This window comes from Daktulosphaira vitifoliae, unplaced genomic scaffold (genome assembly GCF_025091365.1).
Source record: "Daktulosphaira vitifoliae isolate Bord-2020 unplaced genomic scaffold, ASM2509136v1 Scaffold_4, whole genome shotgun sequence".
NCBI classification, from domain to species: domain Eukaryota; kingdom Metazoa; phylum Arthropoda; class Insecta; order Hemiptera; family Phylloxeridae; genus Daktulosphaira; species Daktulosphaira vitifoliae.
The window spans coordinates 9,825,145-9,846,423 of record NW_026099575.1 but is presented as its reverse complement, the minus strand read 5'-3'; the positions used below and the strand labels follow the sequence as shown (position 1 = coordinate 9,846,423).

General features: G+C 24.7%; 4 protein-coding genes and 1 long non-coding RNA gene across 7 annotated transcripts; all 5 read left to right on the top strand.

Annotated features, from left to right (window-relative positions):
* The first annotated feature begins 564 nt into the window (after positions 1 to 564).
* On the top strand, positions 565 to 5,405 carry LOC126905219 (uncharacterized). The gene is made up of 5 exons (XM_050684739.1): positions 565 to 822; positions 1,550 to 1,643; positions 2,655 to 2,788; positions 3,469 to 3,601; positions 4,663 to 5,405. Exons 1-5 carry the CDS (start codon positions 748 to 750, stop codon positions 5,028 to 5,030), a joined length of 804 nt encoding a protein of 267 aa, XP_050540696.1. The 5' UTR covers positions 565 to 747; the 3' UTR covers positions 5,031 to 5,405.
* A 2,066-nt stretch (positions 5,406 to 7,471) lies between these two features.
* LOC126905224 (uncharacterized) lies at positions 7,472 to 8,976 on the top strand. Its single transcript, XR_007703898.1, has 3 exons — positions 7,472 to 8,152; positions 8,225 to 8,515; positions 8,587 to 8,976. It is a non-coding gene; the product is annotated as an uncharacterized LOC126905224 (long non-coding RNA).
* An 822-nt stretch (positions 8,977 to 9,798) lies between these two features.
* LOC126905220 (glutathione S-transferase-like) lies at positions 9,799 to 11,562 on the top strand. Its single transcript, XM_050684741.1, has 4 exons — positions 9,799 to 10,086; positions 10,172 to 10,339; positions 10,739 to 10,881; positions 11,282 to 11,562. Exons 1-4 carry the CDS (start codon positions 9,954 to 9,956, stop codon positions 11,453 to 11,455), a joined length of 618 nt encoding a protein of 205 aa, XP_050540698.1. The 5' UTR covers positions 9,799 to 9,953; the 3' UTR covers positions 11,456 to 11,562.
* A 146-nt stretch (positions 11,563 to 11,708) lies between these two features.
* Positions 11,709 to 14,371, top strand: LOC126905221 (glutathione S-transferase-like). Its single transcript, XM_050684742.1, has 4 exons — positions 11,709 to 13,065; positions 13,150 to 13,317; positions 13,774 to 13,916; positions 14,078 to 14,371. Exons 1-4 carry the CDS (start codon positions 12,933 to 12,935, stop codon positions 14,243 to 14,245), a joined length of 612 nt encoding a protein of 203 aa, XP_050540699.1. The 5' UTR covers positions 11,709 to 12,932; the 3' UTR covers positions 14,246 to 14,371.
* A 1,557-nt stretch (positions 14,372 to 15,928) lies between these two features.
* LOC126905215 (centrosome-associated zinc finger protein CP190) lies at positions 15,929 to 20,021 on the top strand. 3 transcript variants are annotated; one of them, XM_050684726.1, is made up of 2 exons: positions 15,929 to 16,108; positions 18,120 to 20,021. In XM_050684726.1, the coding sequence occupies exon 2, from the start codon at positions 18,136 to 18,138 to the stop codon at positions 19,969 to 19,971; it is 1,836 nt and encodes a 611-aa protein (XP_050540683.1). In that variant the 5' UTR covers positions 15,929 to 16,108; positions 18,120 to 18,135; the 3' UTR covers positions 19,972 to 20,021. The 3 variants fall into 3 exon arrangements, with proteins under 3 accessions (XP_050540683.1, XP_050540685.1, XP_050540684.1); XM_050684728.1 differs by lacking the exon at positions 15,929 to 16,108 and adding an exon at positions 16,139 to 16,261; XM_050684727.1 differs by lacking the exon at positions 15,929 to 16,108 and adding an exon at positions 16,807 to 16,912.
* Positions 20,022 to 21,279: the final 1,258 nt, after the last annotated feature.

Below are 21,279 nucleotides of genomic sequence, written 5' to 3'. Positions count from 1 at the left end.
ATTGTTTTTTTTATGAAAATAAATTGATTTTATAGCACTTTCAAATCCGCGCGTTCTTTTTGAAACACCCTTTAATTTATTTATTTTAATAATCATTACGTATTAAATAATTTTAGTTTTCATTCAAAATTTTTGGTGAAGTTTTGACATAATTTAGTCAGCTTATAAATGAATAATTAATATTATAACAAATTAATTTATAGTTTTAATTTCACATGATAGACTATGGAAAAAGTTTAGACTAAAATAGTCGCTACTTTTTTAGTAGGCAATTTGAATACTAGTTCAAAATCTTTTTTTTTATATTGCTCAAAATTCGTATACAAAACAACTCCCTTTCCGAAAAAAAAAAATATTACGGTGCATAAAAAGTCTTGTATTTAACTGCGTTTTAATCAATGAAACACAATTATATAAAATAAAAGTTGCTATTTTTCATAACAAAATGATATCTTGAACATTAATGCATCTATGGTTACGATTCTAAAACACTTAAATTTATCTTTCCCCACCAAAGTTATTATGTCTTATTGTGTTACTATTAAAACCTATGATTAAGTATACATCGAACTGTACTATACCTACTGCCGTTTAACTTGTTTTCGCAGTCTGTTATCTTTATATTGTGAGTGACAAACTGTCCATAAACTAATCCTACTTTCTATAGTCATTTTACTTAAATACATACTCTACATATGCAAAACATTTGTAATAATATTTTTAATATAACTTGATACATGTTCAAACATGATAAATTCCAGGCGTTTCCTGAGCATTTCCACAGTGCGAAACACTACTAATGTTATCGGCAAATTGAATTTTGTAAGTTACTACACTAGATCATTTTCAATCTCATCAAGGTATAAATTATGCATTGAAAATTAATAAATTAATTTTTATAAATTATTTTTAATACTTATCATGTGTGAACTATATCATTTTAAAATTATCTTGTAAAATTCGATCTTATAAAGAAATAAATTTTCTTATTTAATTAGGGTACAACTTTTTATAGTTTATAATAATGGTAAGATGCAGGTGTTGTTATTTTTTTCACTAGAAATAACTTTCGAAATATTGACCCAAAAGTTGTTATTGACCAGTTATTTACATAATTACACTACTCTTTTTTTATAAGCTAGTTAACTATAAATGTATAATGAAAATATAAAGTCAACACCCTTATAATATATATGGGATGGGCATGAAAAATACTTTACTAAAATGAAGTATTTGTTAATTATTATTGATAATTTTAGAAAAATATATAACTAAAAAAATGCCCCCAAAAAATTCTCAATATTTTTTGATTTTTAAATGTTTAATGATAAACAATTAATTTTGAATATCATCAAGTTAATGCTATGATTTATAATGTGATAAAAACATAAATGAATAAGCATCCACAAAAGTGAACAAAAAGAGTTGCTACAATTGTAATAATTATTGTATTATTATATTTAATTGAATCATAAAATTACGACAACTAGTTAAAAATTGTTAGATTTTTTTCTAAATTTCAAAATATCTGTGTGTTTCTTTTTTTCAGTGGATAAATTTATTATTAATTATTAATATCATTAGAACAATACATATAACCAAAACGGATCTTGAGTGCAGCTTTCAAAGTAACACAACTTTTGGTAACGTTATTTTTATTTTTATTTAATAATCATTTAATACTAAAATATTACCGTACCCATAACTATTTCCATAACTATATGGTGAAAATACATATTTTCTTTTTTGAAAAGGGTAATAAAAAGAAATTACCCATTAGATATCATGAATTCGTCCTCGAGGGGATTTTTATAAATCGTAGATATGAGCATAATTAGCCAGGGGCTAAAGGAGGCTTAGATCCTTAAAATACTAAGAAAATTAAGTATTATTTAAAATCATATTTTATGTTAAAGATATTTATATTTAGTCCCCCAAAAATAATATTTTAATTACGCCAAAGACCAAAAATCATAAGTATCTAAATAAGTTTTTCTGTGAGAAAAGTTTACTTTTGCCTTTCAAAAAGTTGACTTGATCATTGTTCAAAATTATTTTATTCATTTTTTTATTTTTAAATTGAAATTGTTTTTTTATCTATTTTTATATGAACTTTTTCCAAATATGGGAACTTTAGGCAATTGTATATCTATATTAATCAAGTTTTGAATCTATGTTTAAACAATTATTTGAGTTCTTTACTTGCAAATTTGCTTATTAAATAGTAAGTTAATAAGTTTGTCTTTAGCAAAAATGGATAGAGTTTATGATACAAATATATATTGAAGGATTTATAAGTGTATAAAAATACATTTAGTGTGGTTAGCAAATAGACAACTTTCAGTGTTGGGTAAAAAGCTAAGACACGGTCGCATCAAATTGGGGGGGACCTTTTATTATCTACTTACGATACCCCTAAAAAGTATTTTTTTGTGTCCTTAAGGAAAATTGCCTCTAGGACACCTAAGGTTGCAGGCCTGCACTAATGACTCGTGTATGTTAATTTACATATTTCATTAATACCTAAACGTAAACTTATTGTTCTTTTGGGATTTAACTACGACAAATCTCGAAAAAGAAAATTTATAATAGTAATTTTTTTATTATATGAACTAAAATCAGTAAACAAATTGAAACATATATTTATTTTTTAGGTGATACTCGTGTAGACTATTACATTGCTAGCGATAAATTGCAATACGAAAAAATAATAACTGCCTTAGCAATATTGTTTATCATCACTCTTATGCTTTATGTAAATTATCATCTAAGTTCGGCAACTATTAAGGTGAGAATTTATTTGACAACGTAATATATCATTCAAATTTATATTCTTAATGATTAAGAAGTTTTAGCGTATGGAACCAATAAATTTATGTCAATAGTTTAAGATCCTTAAATAGTTTATTTTTGAAGGTACGACGTAGCTGAGTTTATAAAATAGCATCACAGTACAGTTACTAACCAAAATTTTTTTTTTGCTGTGGTTAATATAGCGATTAACCATTAATCGATAATAACTAATCAAAATTATTAAATAAGTTTAGTTCCCTATTTTTTTATAGTTGAACCAATTGTATGAATAGTTCTCCAACTTTGTAACTGACTTGTTGATATATTAACAATAATTTTCAGTTGAGATAACTAATTTTTTGGTTTGACGGGGTTTAACCAATTGTTTAAGAGTGCTTAAGTAGAATTAAACCTCGAGCTATATGACCACAAAAGAGTTACATACAAAATGTATTGTCTTTTCTTACCAGTACATTATTAGGTAAAATAAAATTTTTATTAGAAAATAAATATAAAATATAAAAATATATTGTATGAATATATTTTTGATTCGTATCCATATTAAAATGTAAGTTAGTGATAGTTTAAGAATATTAATTGATTCTTTTTAAATAAAATTTTGACAAATAATTATAAAAAAAGGAATTTCTAAGTAATATTTGTCTTTATTTTTAGCATGAAGTTTGTAAAGTTCATCAATGGTTGATGATTCATTCCATTACTTTAGTATTTTTCGTAATATTTTTACTTGTGCCGACATTTGTCATACCAAATCCAATCGTTTTTATAGTGGCAACAATAGTGAGCTGTACGTAAAAATCAATTATTTATTGAGTTAGAAATGTATTATTTAATCGTCGATAACTATTAGCTACATAATTTGCAAATAATAAACATAATTTTTGAAATTTTTGATTTAAGTAAAAAAGTGTTATGATTCATATGTTTTATTTATTCGTTGTTTATCTCATATAAGTGTTTATATACTATAAAACGATATTCATATACAGAATGTTATGCGAATAATGAACCACTCGACGATTACTCGCAAAATAATAACGTTTTTATATTCTGACAGGAGAAGGATTGAGGTCGAGAAATGTTTTGTGATAAAAAAAATAGCAGCACCACTCCTCACCTCTAGTCAATACTTTAAATTGATAATAACTTCAGAATTACTAGTCAAAAAGTTGTTATTTACCAATCATTTTTTTAGTTAAATTATTTTATATTTTGAAAGCTAGTTAAATTTGTATGTTTGCGTTAAAAAAAAGATTGACCCTATACGCATAAGGGATGCACAAAAATATTTAATTGTAAATAAATTAAAAATTATATGTAACTAAAAAATACAAATTTTTTTTTTTAAATATTATTATTTTACGAGTAGTAGACTGGTTTATAATTTATGAATCACCTTGTACTTACAAATTTATATATACGTTTCTACTTTAAAAATCATTTTTTTCTAAGAATATAATATTGCTAAAATATTCAAGTAAACCAAACTAAGTGTTATTTATAATTTGATGTAGAGATAAATTAACTTTATTGATTCATATAATTAAGAGTACATTGATATATTCTCAATCATGGGTGCTTAATTGTTAGAATATTATCTAATTATTTATAAAAACCGTCTACTTCTTATAATTGTTTTTTCGAAGACACTTAATGTTAATTTTTATTCAATGCCATCTGATTATTAATTTTGTGTTGTATAAAATTTTGTATCTAAATCATATGCTTTTAATAGAGGTGGCTGAAATTGATTTCTCATTGTTTCAATTTAATTTAATGTATTTTTATAATTTTAATAAAACATAAATAAAAATTTGTTTAACTGATGTTTTGTTTATGTTTTTATAGTGATCTTTTCATTAGAAATTTATATTGTGGTGTGTTTCTATGACGATGAATTAGAACTTTTGGCGACTATGCATAACAGAAATATAAGTACAATTCATCCATACAATAACCAACCGATAGTATCGACAATGAATTGTACTGTCGAACAGTCATGTTGTATTCAACGTTCTTTACAACAAAATCAGCAAACGCAATGTTCTCGACCTCCTAGGTACTTTCAGCAATCCGACAATCTACAGCCACACATTTCTCAAATTGGCGGTGTTTCATTATTGTCTCATCAACTGTATAATAGAACACAATCCAATTTACCTGCACCTAATGCACCACTTGTGGAATACAACATACCACCTCCTTATTCACCATAAAGAAGCTAATAACAATATCCATGGCTGATTTTATTCCTATTTAAGTATAATTGTAACAGTTAAGTAACTTATGTTGATTTAAAACAATGTACATAAATAATCTATGCAAAACGATTGGTTAATGTGTAAGTTCTTGTATTTAAATCATCTTAGTTACCTTCAAATTATGGAATTATGAGGTTTGATAGTTACTAATTTGATCAAATTTAAGACTAAAATAAAATGATCAAATATTCTTATTTTATCTATTGAGATTGTTTAATGTTTTGCATAATCTAATTACCATTTTGTTTTATGCGACTCAAAAATTTAGGACTAATTACCAAAAATTAAATTTCATTTTACTGTCAAGAAAATTTGTTATGAATATTTAGTTATAAGTATAAATTATAATATAAAGTACTTTTATCATATAAATTAATTGTTTACATTTTAGTGTCAAAGTTAAGATTTAATATAAAGCTTTTTTTAGCTACTTATAACTTTCGATTAATATATTTTAAAATTATATATTGTTAAAAACATACTTTATAAAAATAAACTGTAAAATAAAAATTTATGAATTGCCTACAACTAGTCTACTCTAAAATGGTTATATAAAATATATATTTTGACTTTTATATTATATATTTAAGCATTCGAGTATAATATAACCAAATTATTTGACCATATTTTTAGTACGTTAACATTGTCTATTATGACATTTAACCTATACAAGGTATGCACAGGAACAATGCTCCTTAATATTTACAGTTTATCATTATTTGTTTAATTCAATTGAAAAAAGGCTTGAATGGCTTTCTCATTACTCTCAAATAACATTTGTAATTTATGGGTATTAATACTTACATAAAAATATTAACATACATAATATTAAACAATAAATGAAATACTATTATTTGACCATACTACCAAAGTAACTATAAAATTTAAAAGAATTAAAATTCGATGAAAAGATTTCAAGGTATTAAACACTATAACCAACAATAAAAATAATGAAAAGAGACCTTGTTAAATTGTAAGCGACTACATGAGTATTGACCTTAAAGTTGGCTCAATGATATCATTTAAGTCACTGAAAGTTAAGGACACATATATTTAAAAATAACTATTACATGGTAATAATTACACTATTACTGGTCTGTTTTTTCATTTCGTAGCTCCTGATAATATTTAAATAAATATTTATACCTAAATGATATTAGGAAAAACGTTTTTTTTTAATATGACCTTGAGAAAAAATCGAATCAAGGAATTTATGATATTTTTATTAGTTTCTTAAAAAATAAAAGATTACATTTTTTTTTAATGGTTCTATAAAAAGCTTTTATTTAATGTATTGTGTAGACTGAATTATCACATCGTGATTAAGTTTACAAATTTTTTAATTAATAAACAATCAAATTGATTGAAGCAATCATAGCTGTAATGTATTCTTCTTAAAATAGTCAGAAATATTTAAAATAAAATAATGAAGATTAAGTATGATGTGTCATATGAATTCAAATAATTGATCTTTCTAAGAAAGTCTATATAAATTATTGATCATTGAACTATCAGAATTATGTTTTTTGTGATGCTAAATCAATATTCAGCGTACAATCTTTTTCTTTCATTTTTTATGCTTGTCTACACTTAAAGAAATATATCAAAAATTTCTATGCGTCAATATGATATTTTTAATTCACATGTTATTTTACGCAAAAGTAGTGTTATTTTGACATAAAATATCAAAAGTTCGTGCACAAATTTTATTGCTACTTATCCAAACTTCCCTTTACATTGTACGCATTAAAAACTTCCAATACATATATGTGAAAATATGTTTATCAAAGCATATATGATGAATGCCAAATCGATTAAATTTATTTAATATTAGAAATTTTATTTAAACAGTATTTTATGGAGATTTTGAATTTTTTAGCGGAAATATTTTAAATAATAAGGAATTATGAAAACGACTGATTTCTATTTATTTATTTAAAACTATTAAAAATGTACAGAAAAGCTGTATCATATTGACATATTGATAAACATATTGTAATCAAAATTACATTTTTATAGATTTTTTTATTGAAATCCCAATTACGATTATAGTAGATAAAAGTAAAAAATTGTGTCAACATTATTTTTTTTTTCCGAATTAAAAACTCGGATTTCAATTCTGCAGCTTTGTAACCAATATTGTATTAATGTTTCTTCAGTTTCTAAAAATGTTTTAAAAACCCGTTTTTTTTAAATGTAGAGACATTTTAAGGCGAACGTTTTCACGTCAAAGGGTTTTTGTGATAGTTATTCTAATTATTGTCAGATATCAATCTATACTTGTCCTAACTATACTGGGGTCTTTTAGTATTTTTTTGTTGAGTGTGTTCGCGTCTTTGCTTATCAGCAGACAGATGTCCAATAACCGTTCAGTTTCTAACGAATGTGTCTACGATTTAGTGAGTGGACAGTATAGTTCGAAATATAAGGTTTTTTGTATTGAATGGCGCGGGAACTTAATTCTAAGCAAAAGAAATGGTATATAAAATATACTTTTCAGTGTGTTGTAATAGAATGCAATTGTGCGTTTATCTGGTCTGTATCAACCAATTAGGTAGATAAGTTGGTAATGTTAATTAATAACCACGAAAATATTAAGAGGATCAATATTAAGTGGAACGAACGTTAGCGAAAGGGCAATCATCTACAAGAGGAGTCAATAAGTATCGTCTAATCTATTGTTATTCATTTAACATAATTGATTTATATGTTTATTAATTAGCGAAGACGCTCCACTATTAATTATATATTGTATCAAAAATAAATTAAATTAGGTACACAAATTAATGCATTTTATTATTTAATTAAGTGAAATAAAATAAAATTTTGTCAAGTTAATTTTACAGCGGTCGCCAAACACCACAAGAGCGATTAATTAAAGAAGTGTCTTAAATATTTTCATTACTACATACTACAGTTCATTATAATTTCAACTTATATTGCTCATTTAAGAAAATAAATTAATTTAGTACTACTCTACAGATTATATAATATCAAATAAATGATATATTTTTAAAAATTATGCTTAACATTATTAGCTTTAAATGGCTGCACTAATAATTTAAGAAGAATAAAAAGTAAGTAATTATGCATTTCTTATCGATATTAAATTAACTATATAGATATGATATAATTTTCTAAATTTCAAGGGATCTATAATTTATAAAAATATATAAAGTTAAAAAAAAACGATAGCACAGTTGCGTTGCGGCACAGTATGGACATGGCATAGTTGGTACAAGTATAGATGATATCTGACAGTAATTAAAATCACTATCATATTCGTGTCAAAAGATCGCCAATTTTTCGAAGTGGAAAATGCAGAACGAACAAGTTTCGAACTGCCAGCGAGAGATATTTGTCAGCATGTCCGTCGTGTTGTCCACTAAACCTAAAAAACGCACTGCCTTCGTTCAGAAGACGACACGCGTTTCACGAAGGTGATTATATGAAACGATGCTGACTCGTCTTCGTAGACATTTGAAGGGTATCTACTCAGTATTTTTTATAGGTACAAAGAATCTATTTCAGTTCGCCAAAGACAACGATCGTTTAGTTTCAAAATTATGTCGTATGAGCAATGTTTGCACAACACCGAAGTTATCAATGCAGTTAAGATATCTCCAGCTGTTGTGATAACAATAGTCCGGATGATGAACTTAAGATAGTACTCGTATTCCGCGTCCCGGATGGACCTTGTTGCCAAAAACCGTTGGCGAAAAACGAGAGGCCTTATTTTTTATTGGTATTATCTCAGACAATTCGAAAAGCGATCGTTAAGAACTAATTTCATTTTTTAAAAATTATTATTTATTTTGTTTATTCTATTTATTTGTTTTCAGTGGCATTGTTATGTATATCATTTTTGTTGTTATATGTAAATATAACAATGAAAACAATGTTTTTGGTATCAAAATATAATAATTTATATTTTGTTATAAATTTTTATGTTTCTATGTTTAATATTTTGTTATTATAAACTTTATCGATTTTTCATTAATCGTTGTTTTTTTATTACCTAATTAATGTAAAATTTAAAGTTTCCATAAAGTATTAGATTAGAGTGATTTAATCAAAACATTTTATTAATTAGGTCGAACGTTAAGCTGTTCTTTCTAGAACTATATATGTGATTTTCATCTTCTACTCCAAAACATGATTCTTAGAGAATCTCGTCAATGATTTTTGGAAGACTATTTTTCCAATTTAAAAAAGGGCAGAATTAATAAATCTTCTATCAGTAAACACCATTAATCAACAAATAAATTTTATATGTTTCATTCGTCAATACAAAAAGTTCTTAAAGAGTTACGTTAGTTTTTATATTAAATTAAAAAATAAAATTGTTGAAAAAATATGCATTTTTGAAAAACGGTATCAGATTTTTGAACATTTTACATTGCACCTGAATATAGCTCATCAAATTGTTTTACTGTATTACTCATTATATAAATATAATTTTATGTAAATGTATTAATGAGTATAATACAAAAATATATTTGTTGAGTATCAAATGAAGCTAGTAAAAGAAATCTAACTTAATCTTTTTAATGTAACACTTAAAATGATTGAGAATATAGTTATTCTTTGAGAAGGGAGAGGCTTAGGCAATTTTTTTTTTGTTATTATTTTTCAAGTGTATTACGTCATTTAGTCAGTAAATTTACGCAACTAAACTACCAATTGGCTAGCAAGGACTTCTGAACGGATGTATTAATAACAGTTATTTGTTTTTACCTATAGTAGTTTTATAAATATGCTGTGATATAAACGTTTGTACTTCAGTTATTTTCAGGCTGCAGTGAACGTTACAAAAATATAACTTTAATTAATTTAAGTAGCATTATTTCTTTTAAAACGTATTAATATTTTATTTTAATGTCAACTTACAAGTTAACGTACTTCAATATACATGGCCGTGCAGAGCCTATTCGTTTTTTATTATCTTACTTAAATATCAATTTTGAAGATTGCCGTATCGAAAAAGAACAATGGGCCTCTGTAAAACCAAGTAACTTTGATACTTACAAATTATTAATACTCATTTTTAAATCACCAAATGTTTACTCTTAGTCAAGAGATGTAATTTGATTTAGACACACCTTTTGGTAAATTACCAATGCTTGAAGTAGATGGAAAGGTATTACATCAAACATTGGCTATTTGTCGTTATTTAGGAAAAAAAGCTGGGTTAGCTGGTGATAACGATTGGGAATCAGTTTTGATTGACATAGCAGTAGACAATATTCTAGATTTTTGGCAAGGTAAGTTGCATTAAGTATTATGTATAGTACACCCAAAGAAAAACCTCAATCAAAATTGAAAGAGAAATTTTATCAAGGGTTTATGATAATGTTTTATTAATACGAACAAAATAACTATTCTTATAAATAATTATTGTTCAAGACAAGAAAAAAAAATATCATATTGATAAATATATCATTGATTCAATAGTAATGATATATTTATCAAATTGAACAATGAATTTATTATATAGATCGAGGTTTTTCTCTGGGTGTATATTATAAAATTTTATAAGGTGCAAATAGATAAAAATTTAAGGGGTATGCTCTCTAACCACCTAATTGTGCCTTATATTAAGTTGTTTAATAGCAGTCAAGTCAGAATAGCTTTTGTAAGTAATACAATATACATTATTTTAGAGATTATTATCTATTTTTATAACACCAATGAAGTCACTAAAGCTGAATTAGGTAAGCGTCTCTTCGAAGTAACCACCCCATTTTATTTGGATAAGTTTGAAAAAATTGTCTCAGAAAATGGCGGCTACTTTGTAAATGATAAGGTAATTATTTTGTTTTAGTTTTACTAATATGTGACAAATTACTCAGGCCCGGAACTTTAAATTTTGTAGTGATACATTTTTGTTAAAAATGTAATAAATAAAAATAGTTTTTCAGTAAATTTATCGGTCGGGACAAAATTACGAAATTTAATGTCCTACACAAAACTACCAAAATCCGACTCTGATATTAAGATATACTATTAGTGTGATGTGCTGATGTTACGAACAGTTCGATTTTCGTATAAAAATGAATTCCAGGTATTCGGTTTGAAAATTGAGTTAAATCAATAAAAAAACATATCCTGAATTTATCAAACAAGAACACTCTAATTAAATTGATGAAATATCTATTGTATTTGTGAAATTAAATAAAATTATCATTTTTTAATAATTATTTCAGCTTTCGTGGGCAGACATATTTTTTGCGGCTATTTGGGACTATACAAAAGCTCTAGTAGACATAGATATCGTTGAAGGTCGGCCAAATTTGTCAAAGCTCCAAAAAACAGTCTTAAACATACCTCAAATTAAATTATGGACAGAAAAACGACCAAAAAACGTTCGATTCTATTAAATATTTTAAATAATTTAATCTACATAAATCTAAATCTATATTATAATATTACTTTTTTGTAAAGAATTTTGGTTATGTTGTTTAAATAATAATTGGTTTAATTGTTATTATTTTTATTATGATTTTTTATTACTTTAAAATCATAAAGTGTTATTATAATTTTTATATTAAGTAAGACATTTTTGAATTTGCCTATTCTACTCGTGCTTCGTGATGCCAACTATCGTATAGTTTTTAGTTAAACCAGATTTCAATTATACTAATATTATGTTAATATTCAATTTGATATCGATTTAAGTTAAGCAACTACAGAATATAAAAAATAAAAATAAATACTTTATAAATACATTATTTTATCACTAATTAGTGATAATAAGTGCAATTTGAACAAAATATTTGCGGGATTTAATTTAATTTCTCTCCTCCTTAAAAATATTTATGTATGAATTTACATGTAATTATCATAATTCTTTTGGGGGCTGCAATAGAATGAGGGGAGGTTAAGCTCCCTCTAGACATACAGATTGCGCCTGTGTCTCTGGTATTGACGTATGTTGCCTGAAGAATGATTATCCATTATAAATGTTATACATAAATTTAATAAAGTATTGTCACAAAAATAATAACTTATTAAATTGAATTATTTTATAATTGTTATCGGTTTTAATATGAAAATTAATTAGTATATGACATAGTCTAAACAATTATTACCATTGCCTAATTTTTTTTATTAATATATGGCTCATATTAACTATTTGCAGTCTAGTAAATTCGACGTGTAAATAAATGGTGTACATTATTTCATAGTTTAAAAGAATTTATGATTATGTAACATAAAAACTAATATCTATTTTTAAACATTATCGATTTTCATTGTACAATTATCTAATACATATTGATTAGATTATTTCCTTCCTAGTATGTGCTTTTAAACATCACTGTTCATAGCAAGTATACAGAACATGTTATTATATTAACTAAATACACAGATGAATTGTTTATTGTGTATATGTTCATTTTAAATTGTCCACTGTCCTCGGAGTTTTCTTGTGGACCTTTAATGTCAATATACTCCAAAAAAAAAAAATCACTATTCGTTAAATCGAACGAATAGGGGCCTTTAAATATCCTCTTTTGAGAAATTATACGTTATTGTAACTGATTTTCTAGGATATTCATGCTTACAGAAGCAAAATGAATTTTAGAACTTAAGAATACACGAACATTTTTTTAATGTTTTTTTTATATAACATCAAGTTAAATAAATAAATATTTGTTGTTCAATTAAATATTTAAAAACGTTTTATTGGCTCAACTGTGTGTATATATATGTGACCCACCTGTATAGTGGGGAAATATGAGCGCTGAACATTACATGTAAAGCCAAGAAAATATTTATTCAGTCAATGAACCTAAAGTCTTCATAATAATCGTTAAACGTGATAATACTTATTATTATTATTAATACTTTTTCAAAATGCCCAAATATAAGTTAACGTACTTCAACTTTACTGCTAGAGCAGAACCTATCCGTTTTTTATTGTCTTATCTAAATGAAGATTTTGAGGAAAATAGATTTGAACGTGAACAATGGCCCACAATAAAACCATGTAAGAATTATTTTTTAGCTAAAAACTATCAAAAAATCTTTAAAAATATGTACATTCTTTTATTATATGAAATAATTTTCACAGCAATGCCCTTTGGACAAGTTCCAGTATTGGAAGTTGACGGTAAATTGTTAAATCAATCTGTAGCGATTTGTCGTTATTTAGCTAAAAAAGCCAGTTTGGCTGGTGAAGACGAATGGGAATCATTGTTAATAGATATAGCAGTTGATAACATTTTTGAAATTCGACAAGGTAGTATTCAATTCTAGTAATATTTGAATATTATAAATAATATAATATGTATATATTATTGTATAATATTTAATATTTGAAAGTGTCAAAATAAATCTCATGTCTTAATGAAAACTATAAATATTTATAATAAAAATAATTGTTTTATAAAAAAAAATAAATTTAACTGTCATTATTTTTTTAAATGAGTCACAGTTAGTTTATTTATTGAAAAAATTATAAAATTGTAATAATAAATTATAATGCTATTTCAATGGTCAAAGCTATATAAAAAAAAAATAATTTCTAAATTAAAAAATTTGATATTTTTCATTGAGAATATAGGGTTTTAACCTTCTAATAATTTGTTTAAAAATATTTTAAGTAATTTTATATTTTATTGGTTTAAATTTATTAATTACTAACTGGCTTCTTCATTTTAATTTATTTAATGTAATTTTGAATTTATGTTTATAGATATTATGAAAAATTTTCATGAACCAGATGGTGAAGTTAAAATAAAAAAGAAAGAGCTTCTCGTAAAAGAAACTATTCCATTTTATATTGAAAGATTTGAAAAAATAGTATCAGAAAATGGTGGATATTTTGTCAACGGAAAGGTATAATATTAAACTAAATTTTTCTTTTATTTAAAAAAAATAAAGTAAAAAGTAATTAATTAAATCAATTAATGTAAAATCATATTATTCAAATTATTTTAAAAAATAATATTAAAAAAATTGATTGTATGTATGTATGCATGCTATTTTAATTTTTACAGCTTTCCTGGGCTGACTTATATTTCGTATCTATTCTGGATCACATAAAAGTTGTTACAAATGTTGATATGGTTGATGGTTGTACAAATTTAAGTAAACTCAAGCAAACGGTGTTGAATATACCTCAAATACAATCATGGATTGCCAAACGTCCCGGCCCTATTTTTTAACTTAAATAATATAATATATAAATAAAAAGAAAATTTTACCTATATTTTGTTTATTTAGTATAAAAATTAATGAAATTTGTTTTATTTTGAATAAAATGTTGCTTTTCTGTTGAAGAATCGATTTAATCGATCAATATTTTTTTAAACTTTAAGTTATTAATTTACGTTAACAATTCTGTTAAAATTAATTTTGTAGCACAGCGTCCTCAAGCTATGTGTTGATGTATTACTTTTAATGGATTTGTTGTGCTAATAGCGCTATCTATATTCAATACATTAGAGTTTTTACTCGTCGAATTATTATTGAGAAAACCCGAATGAATTAAAAGTGAAAATATTCTAATGAAAAAATATTTTCTTACTCTTAAAATTCTAGTAAAAAAAATCAGAAAATGCTGCTTAGTTTAAAATTATAAAATTTAATATTTACACAAGTATACTTCTAGCATTTTTTTTCTCGTAATTTACTAACAATTATTATTTAAAAGTCTTATTATTTTTCAAGGTAATTAATACAATGTTTAATTAAATAAAATAATTATTTTATATAATTTTAATAATTAGATTCGAGCTAAATAACATTAATAGAATTACTGAAAAACATTCAAAATGAAATAAATTTTTTATGTTTTATATGAAAATTTAATAATGTAAATTCAAACAATAATGAGATTTCCCAAATATTATCTTTAATCACTCCTGTTTAATAACAATTTTAAATCATCTTATAATTAAGCTTCTGATTTTTCTAATTGAAGGTTAAGAGGTAAAATATTTATTATTTTAGTTTAACAATTCTATGTAGATAACATTTTAAATAAAACAATCGGACATGTATTTTCTAAAAAGTTTTAAAAAGAGCTAGAATTTGTTTATCTTTATTTAACATATATCATAATGAAATAGCAAATATTTTGTTACTTTTTTAAATTGTGGTTTTGAAGAGACGAGAAAGATTTTTAAAATTTTTAAATTGTATCTTATAAATGGCTTGTTAGTAAATATTATTACAACACAGACCTGTGTTAAAATATACCTGTATAAAAATTAATTTACACAAATATAATTGTTTATATTTTTAGTCTTAGCGTAATTTTTATAACAAGGGACATTATTTAAACCACTTAAATAAAAAATGGCGTAATCCAAAATATTTAACTAGTAGAAAACAGTAAAAAATCGTTTTAAGCTTCCATTGGTGTGGTGTGTTGCTTTGAAATTGAAATTTTTTTAAAATCTTTAAAAATTTTCAAACATATAGAACATTTAAAGATTTTTCAAAAATGAAGCGTCTATCCATAAAAAACAAATTGCACTTAAAAACTCAATTTTTAAAATGTTGAAACTTACGTCGTTTCTTTAATAAGTGGTTTATGTTGAATACGTGAATTTCTTGTCATTTGTGATAAATTTGAGTCTATTTAAAAGTCCCTAGTTAGTAGGTGATAAGTACTTGTATGCGTAATATTTTTAAGTACTTTATTAATTCCTACATTAATCAAGTATTATTAATTATACTTCATATTCAACATATTCCCTAAACGTTCAATTTAAAAGAGATTACCAAAATCTTGTTAATTTCGGTGTGGTAACACTGTAATTGACCGCGTCTATCATCTATTATCACCGGCAGGTAGCGCGTCGCAAGCAGTACCCACCTCTGATACATTACGGCCACCATTGATTGTTCGCTGTTATTAGTGTCTTAAACAACATTGTTACTTTCATATAATCATTTGTTTTTACGTAAACAACAAATCATTGTTAAAAGCAAATTAAACAATTTTACTATATCAAAAAACTAAACAGAAGCATTGAACTACTACATATTGCTGTAGTTGCTGTAATCAGCACTATCTTGTGGTAAGTATTTTCCGTCAATTTATAGTCCGTCGCATTCTATTCGACAAAAAGTGCTGAAGAGTAAGTTTTTATTGGAGGGGACGATGACACCGGATCCGTATTTATTAATGAAAAATATCTGATCAAGATTCTGACAATATTTGTGTGAAAAGGGTGCGAGTGTGTAAACTTTTATTTTAGTATAACAGACTTTACATTTTAGGGGTCTTATTGCTCTTCTATAAGTCAGATTGACGAACATCTGACATTAAAAATTGTTAACTTATAATTCAACCAGTATTTTTGTTCTATGTATTATTGTAATACAGAAATTTCCCTAGACCATAGACATTTGATATAAATTCTTAATAAGTCGTTTTAAACTAAAATAATTTATTGATAAATTTAATTATGTTTTCTGTATAATTTAAAAAAAAAATTAACACATTTCATTAAGAAAAATAAGTCTATTTGAAGTCTAAATATTCATTTCTTTATAATTTAACAGAATTTTTAACTAATGTTTCTAATGAATTAGGATATTTTAAATATATTTATCTATTGCTTGCAATTCAGAATGCATTATTATAAGAGTTATTGGTCATTAAATACTTAAATAGTATTTATAATGAACAAATACAATTTTACTTAAGTAAATTATAATTTTATTAAAAGATAAAGTATTTTTGTGTAACAATTTAGAATATTGTTATGATACCTACACCATCTATTATCTATTAGTTATTATCATCATCTACATATTTGTATTATATGTAAACAAAAGAAAAATATATTTATTTCAAACATATCCTAAGTATCTTTAAGGTAAATACTAATATTTCAAAAAAGATCTATAAGGTTTAGAGTTATATATTTTGAGTACATAATTTAAATGGGAACAAAGAAAACCTTAGTGATTCTTATAAGTAAAATTTTAGTTAAATTAATTGGTCAATAGCATTTGAATGAAGCCAACCGGTATTATCCAATCTTTTAACACAATTTTCTGTATGGCCTATGCACGTAGTCTAGTATTCTCTTTCCAAGATAGAAAATTATTTTTTACTCTATTACAGATAATACTAATATAAATCCACATAATCAACAAGAGCCTTGATAATTTTATGGAATGAGTGGCATCATTGAAATTAAAGACTGGGATTATTAATCACAATAATTTTTATGTTAATAAATAAAAAAAAATCAATACATAGTTCCCAACTCAAAATTAACATATTTAGTACTTCTAATATTTATCTTTTTAGTTGAGTTAAATTACGTATTATAAATAATTATTAAAAATTTATAGGTATTCTTATAAATTGATTAATTCAGTATTTACTTTTAAAATCATAAAATTTAATCCTTTTAGAGAATAAAATAAAGTGTAAAAAATGTTTATGTGATGCACCTAATATTTGAATCGAATGTGTTTTATTTTTAAATATTTATATTATAAGCAAGTAAATATACCTTAAATCAATTAGCTAGCTTCCTATGATTATTCACTATTTATATTCAATTTTCATAATAATTAAGTACTAGTATTAGAATGTAATTTGTTCAGTTATAAAAAGACATAATATAAATTTATTATTAAAATTTTAAAGTTTATTTATTAAGAAATAGCAATGTTTAAAATAAAATCATATTTTATATATTCTAGTATAAATGAAAAAATCATAACATGAAGATATTACTGATTTTTTAATAACTGAAAAATTATTTTATAACATTTCACTTTAATGAAGCTTATGTATAAAAAATGTAAACATTATAAAGTATAAAATATAGTTTTTTTAGATAAAATGACCCTTATTTAGAAATACAGTGATAACCTATTTTGTTATGATCATATAAAAATATATAATATATATTATAATAATAATTAATATATCATAGGTGTTAATAATTGTTAGGTAGATTAAAATATAGTTATGCTTTGAATTATTGAGTTTTATTTTCTATTTTTCATTCTCTATTAACAATTTATTTTAAAAATTTTTTATAGTAATGTCTGTAAATTTTTTAGGTGATATATTTTAATCATGGCCATTCCTAATCAGTTAAAAATTGACAATTGGGGAAACTTTTTCATGCAAAGGCTGAACAATTTGGCCAAAAAAGATGAATACTGCGATTATACAATCCGTTCAAAAAATAATGAATCATTTAAAGTTCACCGTGTTGTATTAAATACTTGCTCAGATTATTTTGTTTCTCATCCCAACAAAGATATGTCTATCACTATGCCTGATCATCTAGATTTTAATGCTGTCAAAAGTGTAGTTATGTTTATGTACACAGGACAGCTACTTTATACTGAAGACTCGCGGTTAGCTTTACTTGAAGTTGCTGATATGTTACAAGTTACTGTTTTATTGAAGCTACTAGAATCTCAATCTAGTGTGTTAAAGAAACAACAGTCTGATTACCATTCCTCTCCTGCCTCGACTTCAAGATCACATTCAGCTATAGCTCTTAATCAATATCGACCTGCTAAAAAACCTATAGTCCTAAGTAACATAAATGTACGATCACCTCCTGAACATACACCAGCATCTACTTTTATAAATACAATGAAAGTTAAAGATGTATTAAGTGAAAATAAACCCATGCGTTTTGATTGTGATATTGATGATGTTCCTGAATTTTGTGAAAACACATTTGAGCTACCAAAATATGATAGTGCTCCTTTAATTAAACAAGAAAATACTGAAAATGCCAAAGCAATGCTCAAAAGAACAGCTAATGGTGATATAATTGGAAAAAAAGAGAATGAAAAACCTCAAGTTGCCAAATGCGATACAAAATTTTTACCATTATCTCCCGCTGGAAAAAAATTAAAAATTGTGAGTGAAACTGATCCAGAAAATTCTAATAGTAAGGTTGTACAAGAAATATTAAAAAAATTCCCTCATCTATTACAGAGTAAGGGTAATATCAAACTAAAAATAATGTCTAGTACTAACCAAAGTCAGTTTGAAAGCATTATTATCAATACACCTAATTCTGTCAATAAAATTTTACCAGCTGGAACTAATGCTAAGGAACCATTAACTACTCACAAAGTTAAACCAGATATAATGAATATTAAAGGACCTTGGTCTTGTAATTTATGTGGAACAGAATCTAACCCATTAAAATTAGATAGTTATTATACATACAGAAGACATTTAGTAGAAAAACATAATGAAAAAGAAGATACAAGAATTTGTGAACATTGCGGACATTTTTCTGTACGGAAAAGTTTACAAATTCATCATATGTATACTAAACACAACATAACTCCACCAGCAGAGTACAAATTCCCTAAATGTGATCAATGTGGATTTATAGCTACAACTGATGTACATTTAAATAGACATAAGACATTAAATAAATGTTGTTCTAAACCACAATCTCCCAAAAAAGATACTATAAATAGTTACACATGTAGTGAATGCTCAAGAAAATTCCGCTCGAGTCTTATGCTTAAAGGACACTTAAGAAATTTTCATAAATTCTATGAATCACCAAAAACATCTAAATCTAAAGAAATAATTATTCCTGTTGTTGATAGTGCTTCTTTACCACCAGGAACTAAAATTTTAGCTGAAAATAAAAGTAATGATAAAATTGAGGAAGTTATGTTAAGTAATGATGAGAGTGATGTCTTGAAAGAAGCAGATGAATTAATTAAAGATGAAAGTGGTGAAGTTGAAGAATCAGCAGAAGTTGAAACTATTACATTGGAAGATGCTGCTCAAGAAGTTAAAGAAAAAATTGTTAAACCAGTTGATTTGACTGAAGAATGGGACGATTTTGATGATGACACAGCCAAAAAAACTGATTCTGATAAAGAAGATGATAATGCAAAACCATGTAGAATAGATTTAGATTAAGTTAAATTTATTGTAGTGTGAAATATATTTTTCTTTATTATTGTCTATAGTCATACTAAAAAATATCTGTTTTTTAAAGTGTATAATTTCTTAATTAGAAATAAAAATTTATATTTCAAATAAATTTTATTTTTCAACTAGTACTTCTAAATTTACTTACAAAATGTATTAGTGTTAAGTTCTAAATTTACTTAAGTTTACTAATTTATTTTCTTTTGATAAAGAAATGTTTTTTCTTATTAGAGTTATAATTTTGTAATTATATTTTACGATGAATGCCAATCATAATTGTAGCCCCTCATATTTAAATCTTGATTTTTTTGTTATATTAATTACCGAAATGAATGTTATTTTTTATATTTGTTAAATCATAATGTGAAACTTGAAGAATAACTTGATAATTTACCATAAATTATATTAAAAGTTTTATTATATTTTTGAATTTCTCATGATAATATAAGAGATGGCTTTATATTTATTGTTTATTAAAATAATAGAAAATTGTAAATACTAATGAGCTAGTTAAGAATAAAATAAATATAATTGCGCAATTTATGATTTTGAAAATGTATTTGAATATGTTCAATCATTACTAAGACTATGTTCAGAATATATATATATATATAAATATATACATGATATAAGGTTGCAAAATTTTATAATTTGAAAATATAAATAGAACTAATTAAATCTAAATGGAAAAAATTATTAAAAATAGAAAATTATTTACTATATATCTATGAATTTTATAAGGTCCAAAGAACATAATTTATAGTGTAAAGTAATTTTATAACTGACTTTAAAAAGATTTTTTAAGTCTTTAATACATGTCAGAGTTGTTAAAACCCATACTTTAAACGTTTAAAATATCTCTAAAGATCAATTTTGAATTTTGGTGTTATAAACTGTGTATTTAAAACGTAACAACACTGGTATATGTATTACATAGATTTATATTTTTTATGTTCTAATTTCCTTCTTAAAACCCTTCAAACATTGATTAATAATTTGAGAAATATATTATAAAATGTTCAATACTCAAATTATAATACCGAGGATTATTCTAGAGGCCGATTCGATAATGCGGGATTTACGTGGGTGAGGTGTCTGGACCCCTCCCAGACACTGATATATTTACATGATTTAATATGTTGAGTAGGACTGATGCGTGTTCCAAATACATTTTATTCTTTAAGAATCCCCACCAAAAATGGTTCAAAAATTCGTTTCTGAGTTAAAATAACGTTTTTTATGTATTTTGTATACCTAGAAGTAGAATAATAATTTTATAAGTAAAATTTTTCTATT

Excerpts from the sequence above, each read along its gene's own strand:
- LOC126905219 (XM_050684739.1), top strand. The coding sequence starts at position 748 with ATGATAAATTCCAGGCGTTTCCTGAGCATTTCCACAGTGCGAAACACT. Across the intron at positions 1,644-2,654 it reads TCAAAGTAACACAACTTTTG|GTGATACTCGTGTAGACTAT; the intron begins GTAACGTTATTT and ends TTTATTTTTTAG. Across the intron at positions 3,602-4,662 it reads AGTGGCAACAATAGTGAGCT|TGATCTTTTCATTAGAAATT; the intron begins GTACGTAAAAAT and ends ATGTTTTTATAG.
- LOC126905220 (XM_050684741.1), top strand. The coding sequence starts at position 9,954 with ATGTCAACTTACAAGTTAACGTACTTCAATATACATGGCCGTGCAGAG. Across the intron at positions 10,340-10,738 it reads TATTCTAGATTTTTGGCAAG|AGATTATTATCTATTTTTAT; the intron begins GTAAGTTGCATT and ends ACATTATTTTAG. Across the intron at positions 10,882-11,281 it reads GCTACTTTGTAAATGATAAG|CTTTCGTGGGCAGACATATT; the intron begins GTAATTATTTTG and ends TAATTATTTCAG.
- LOC126905221 (XM_050684742.1), top strand. The coding sequence starts at position 12,933 with ATGCCCAAATATAAGTTAACGTACTTCAACTTTACTGCTAGAGCAGAA. Across the intron at positions 13,318-13,773 it reads CATTTTTGAAATTCGACAAG|ATATTATGAAAAATTTTCAT; the intron begins GTAGTATTCAAT and ends TTATGTTTATAG. Across the intron at positions 13,917-14,077 it reads GATATTTTGTCAACGGAAAG|CTTTCCTGGGCTGACTTATA; the intron begins GTATAATATTAA and ends TAATTTTTACAG.
- LOC126905215 (XM_050684726.1), top strand. The coding sequence starts at position 18,136 with ATGGCCATTCCTAATCAGTTAAAAATTGACAATTGGGGAAACTTTTTC.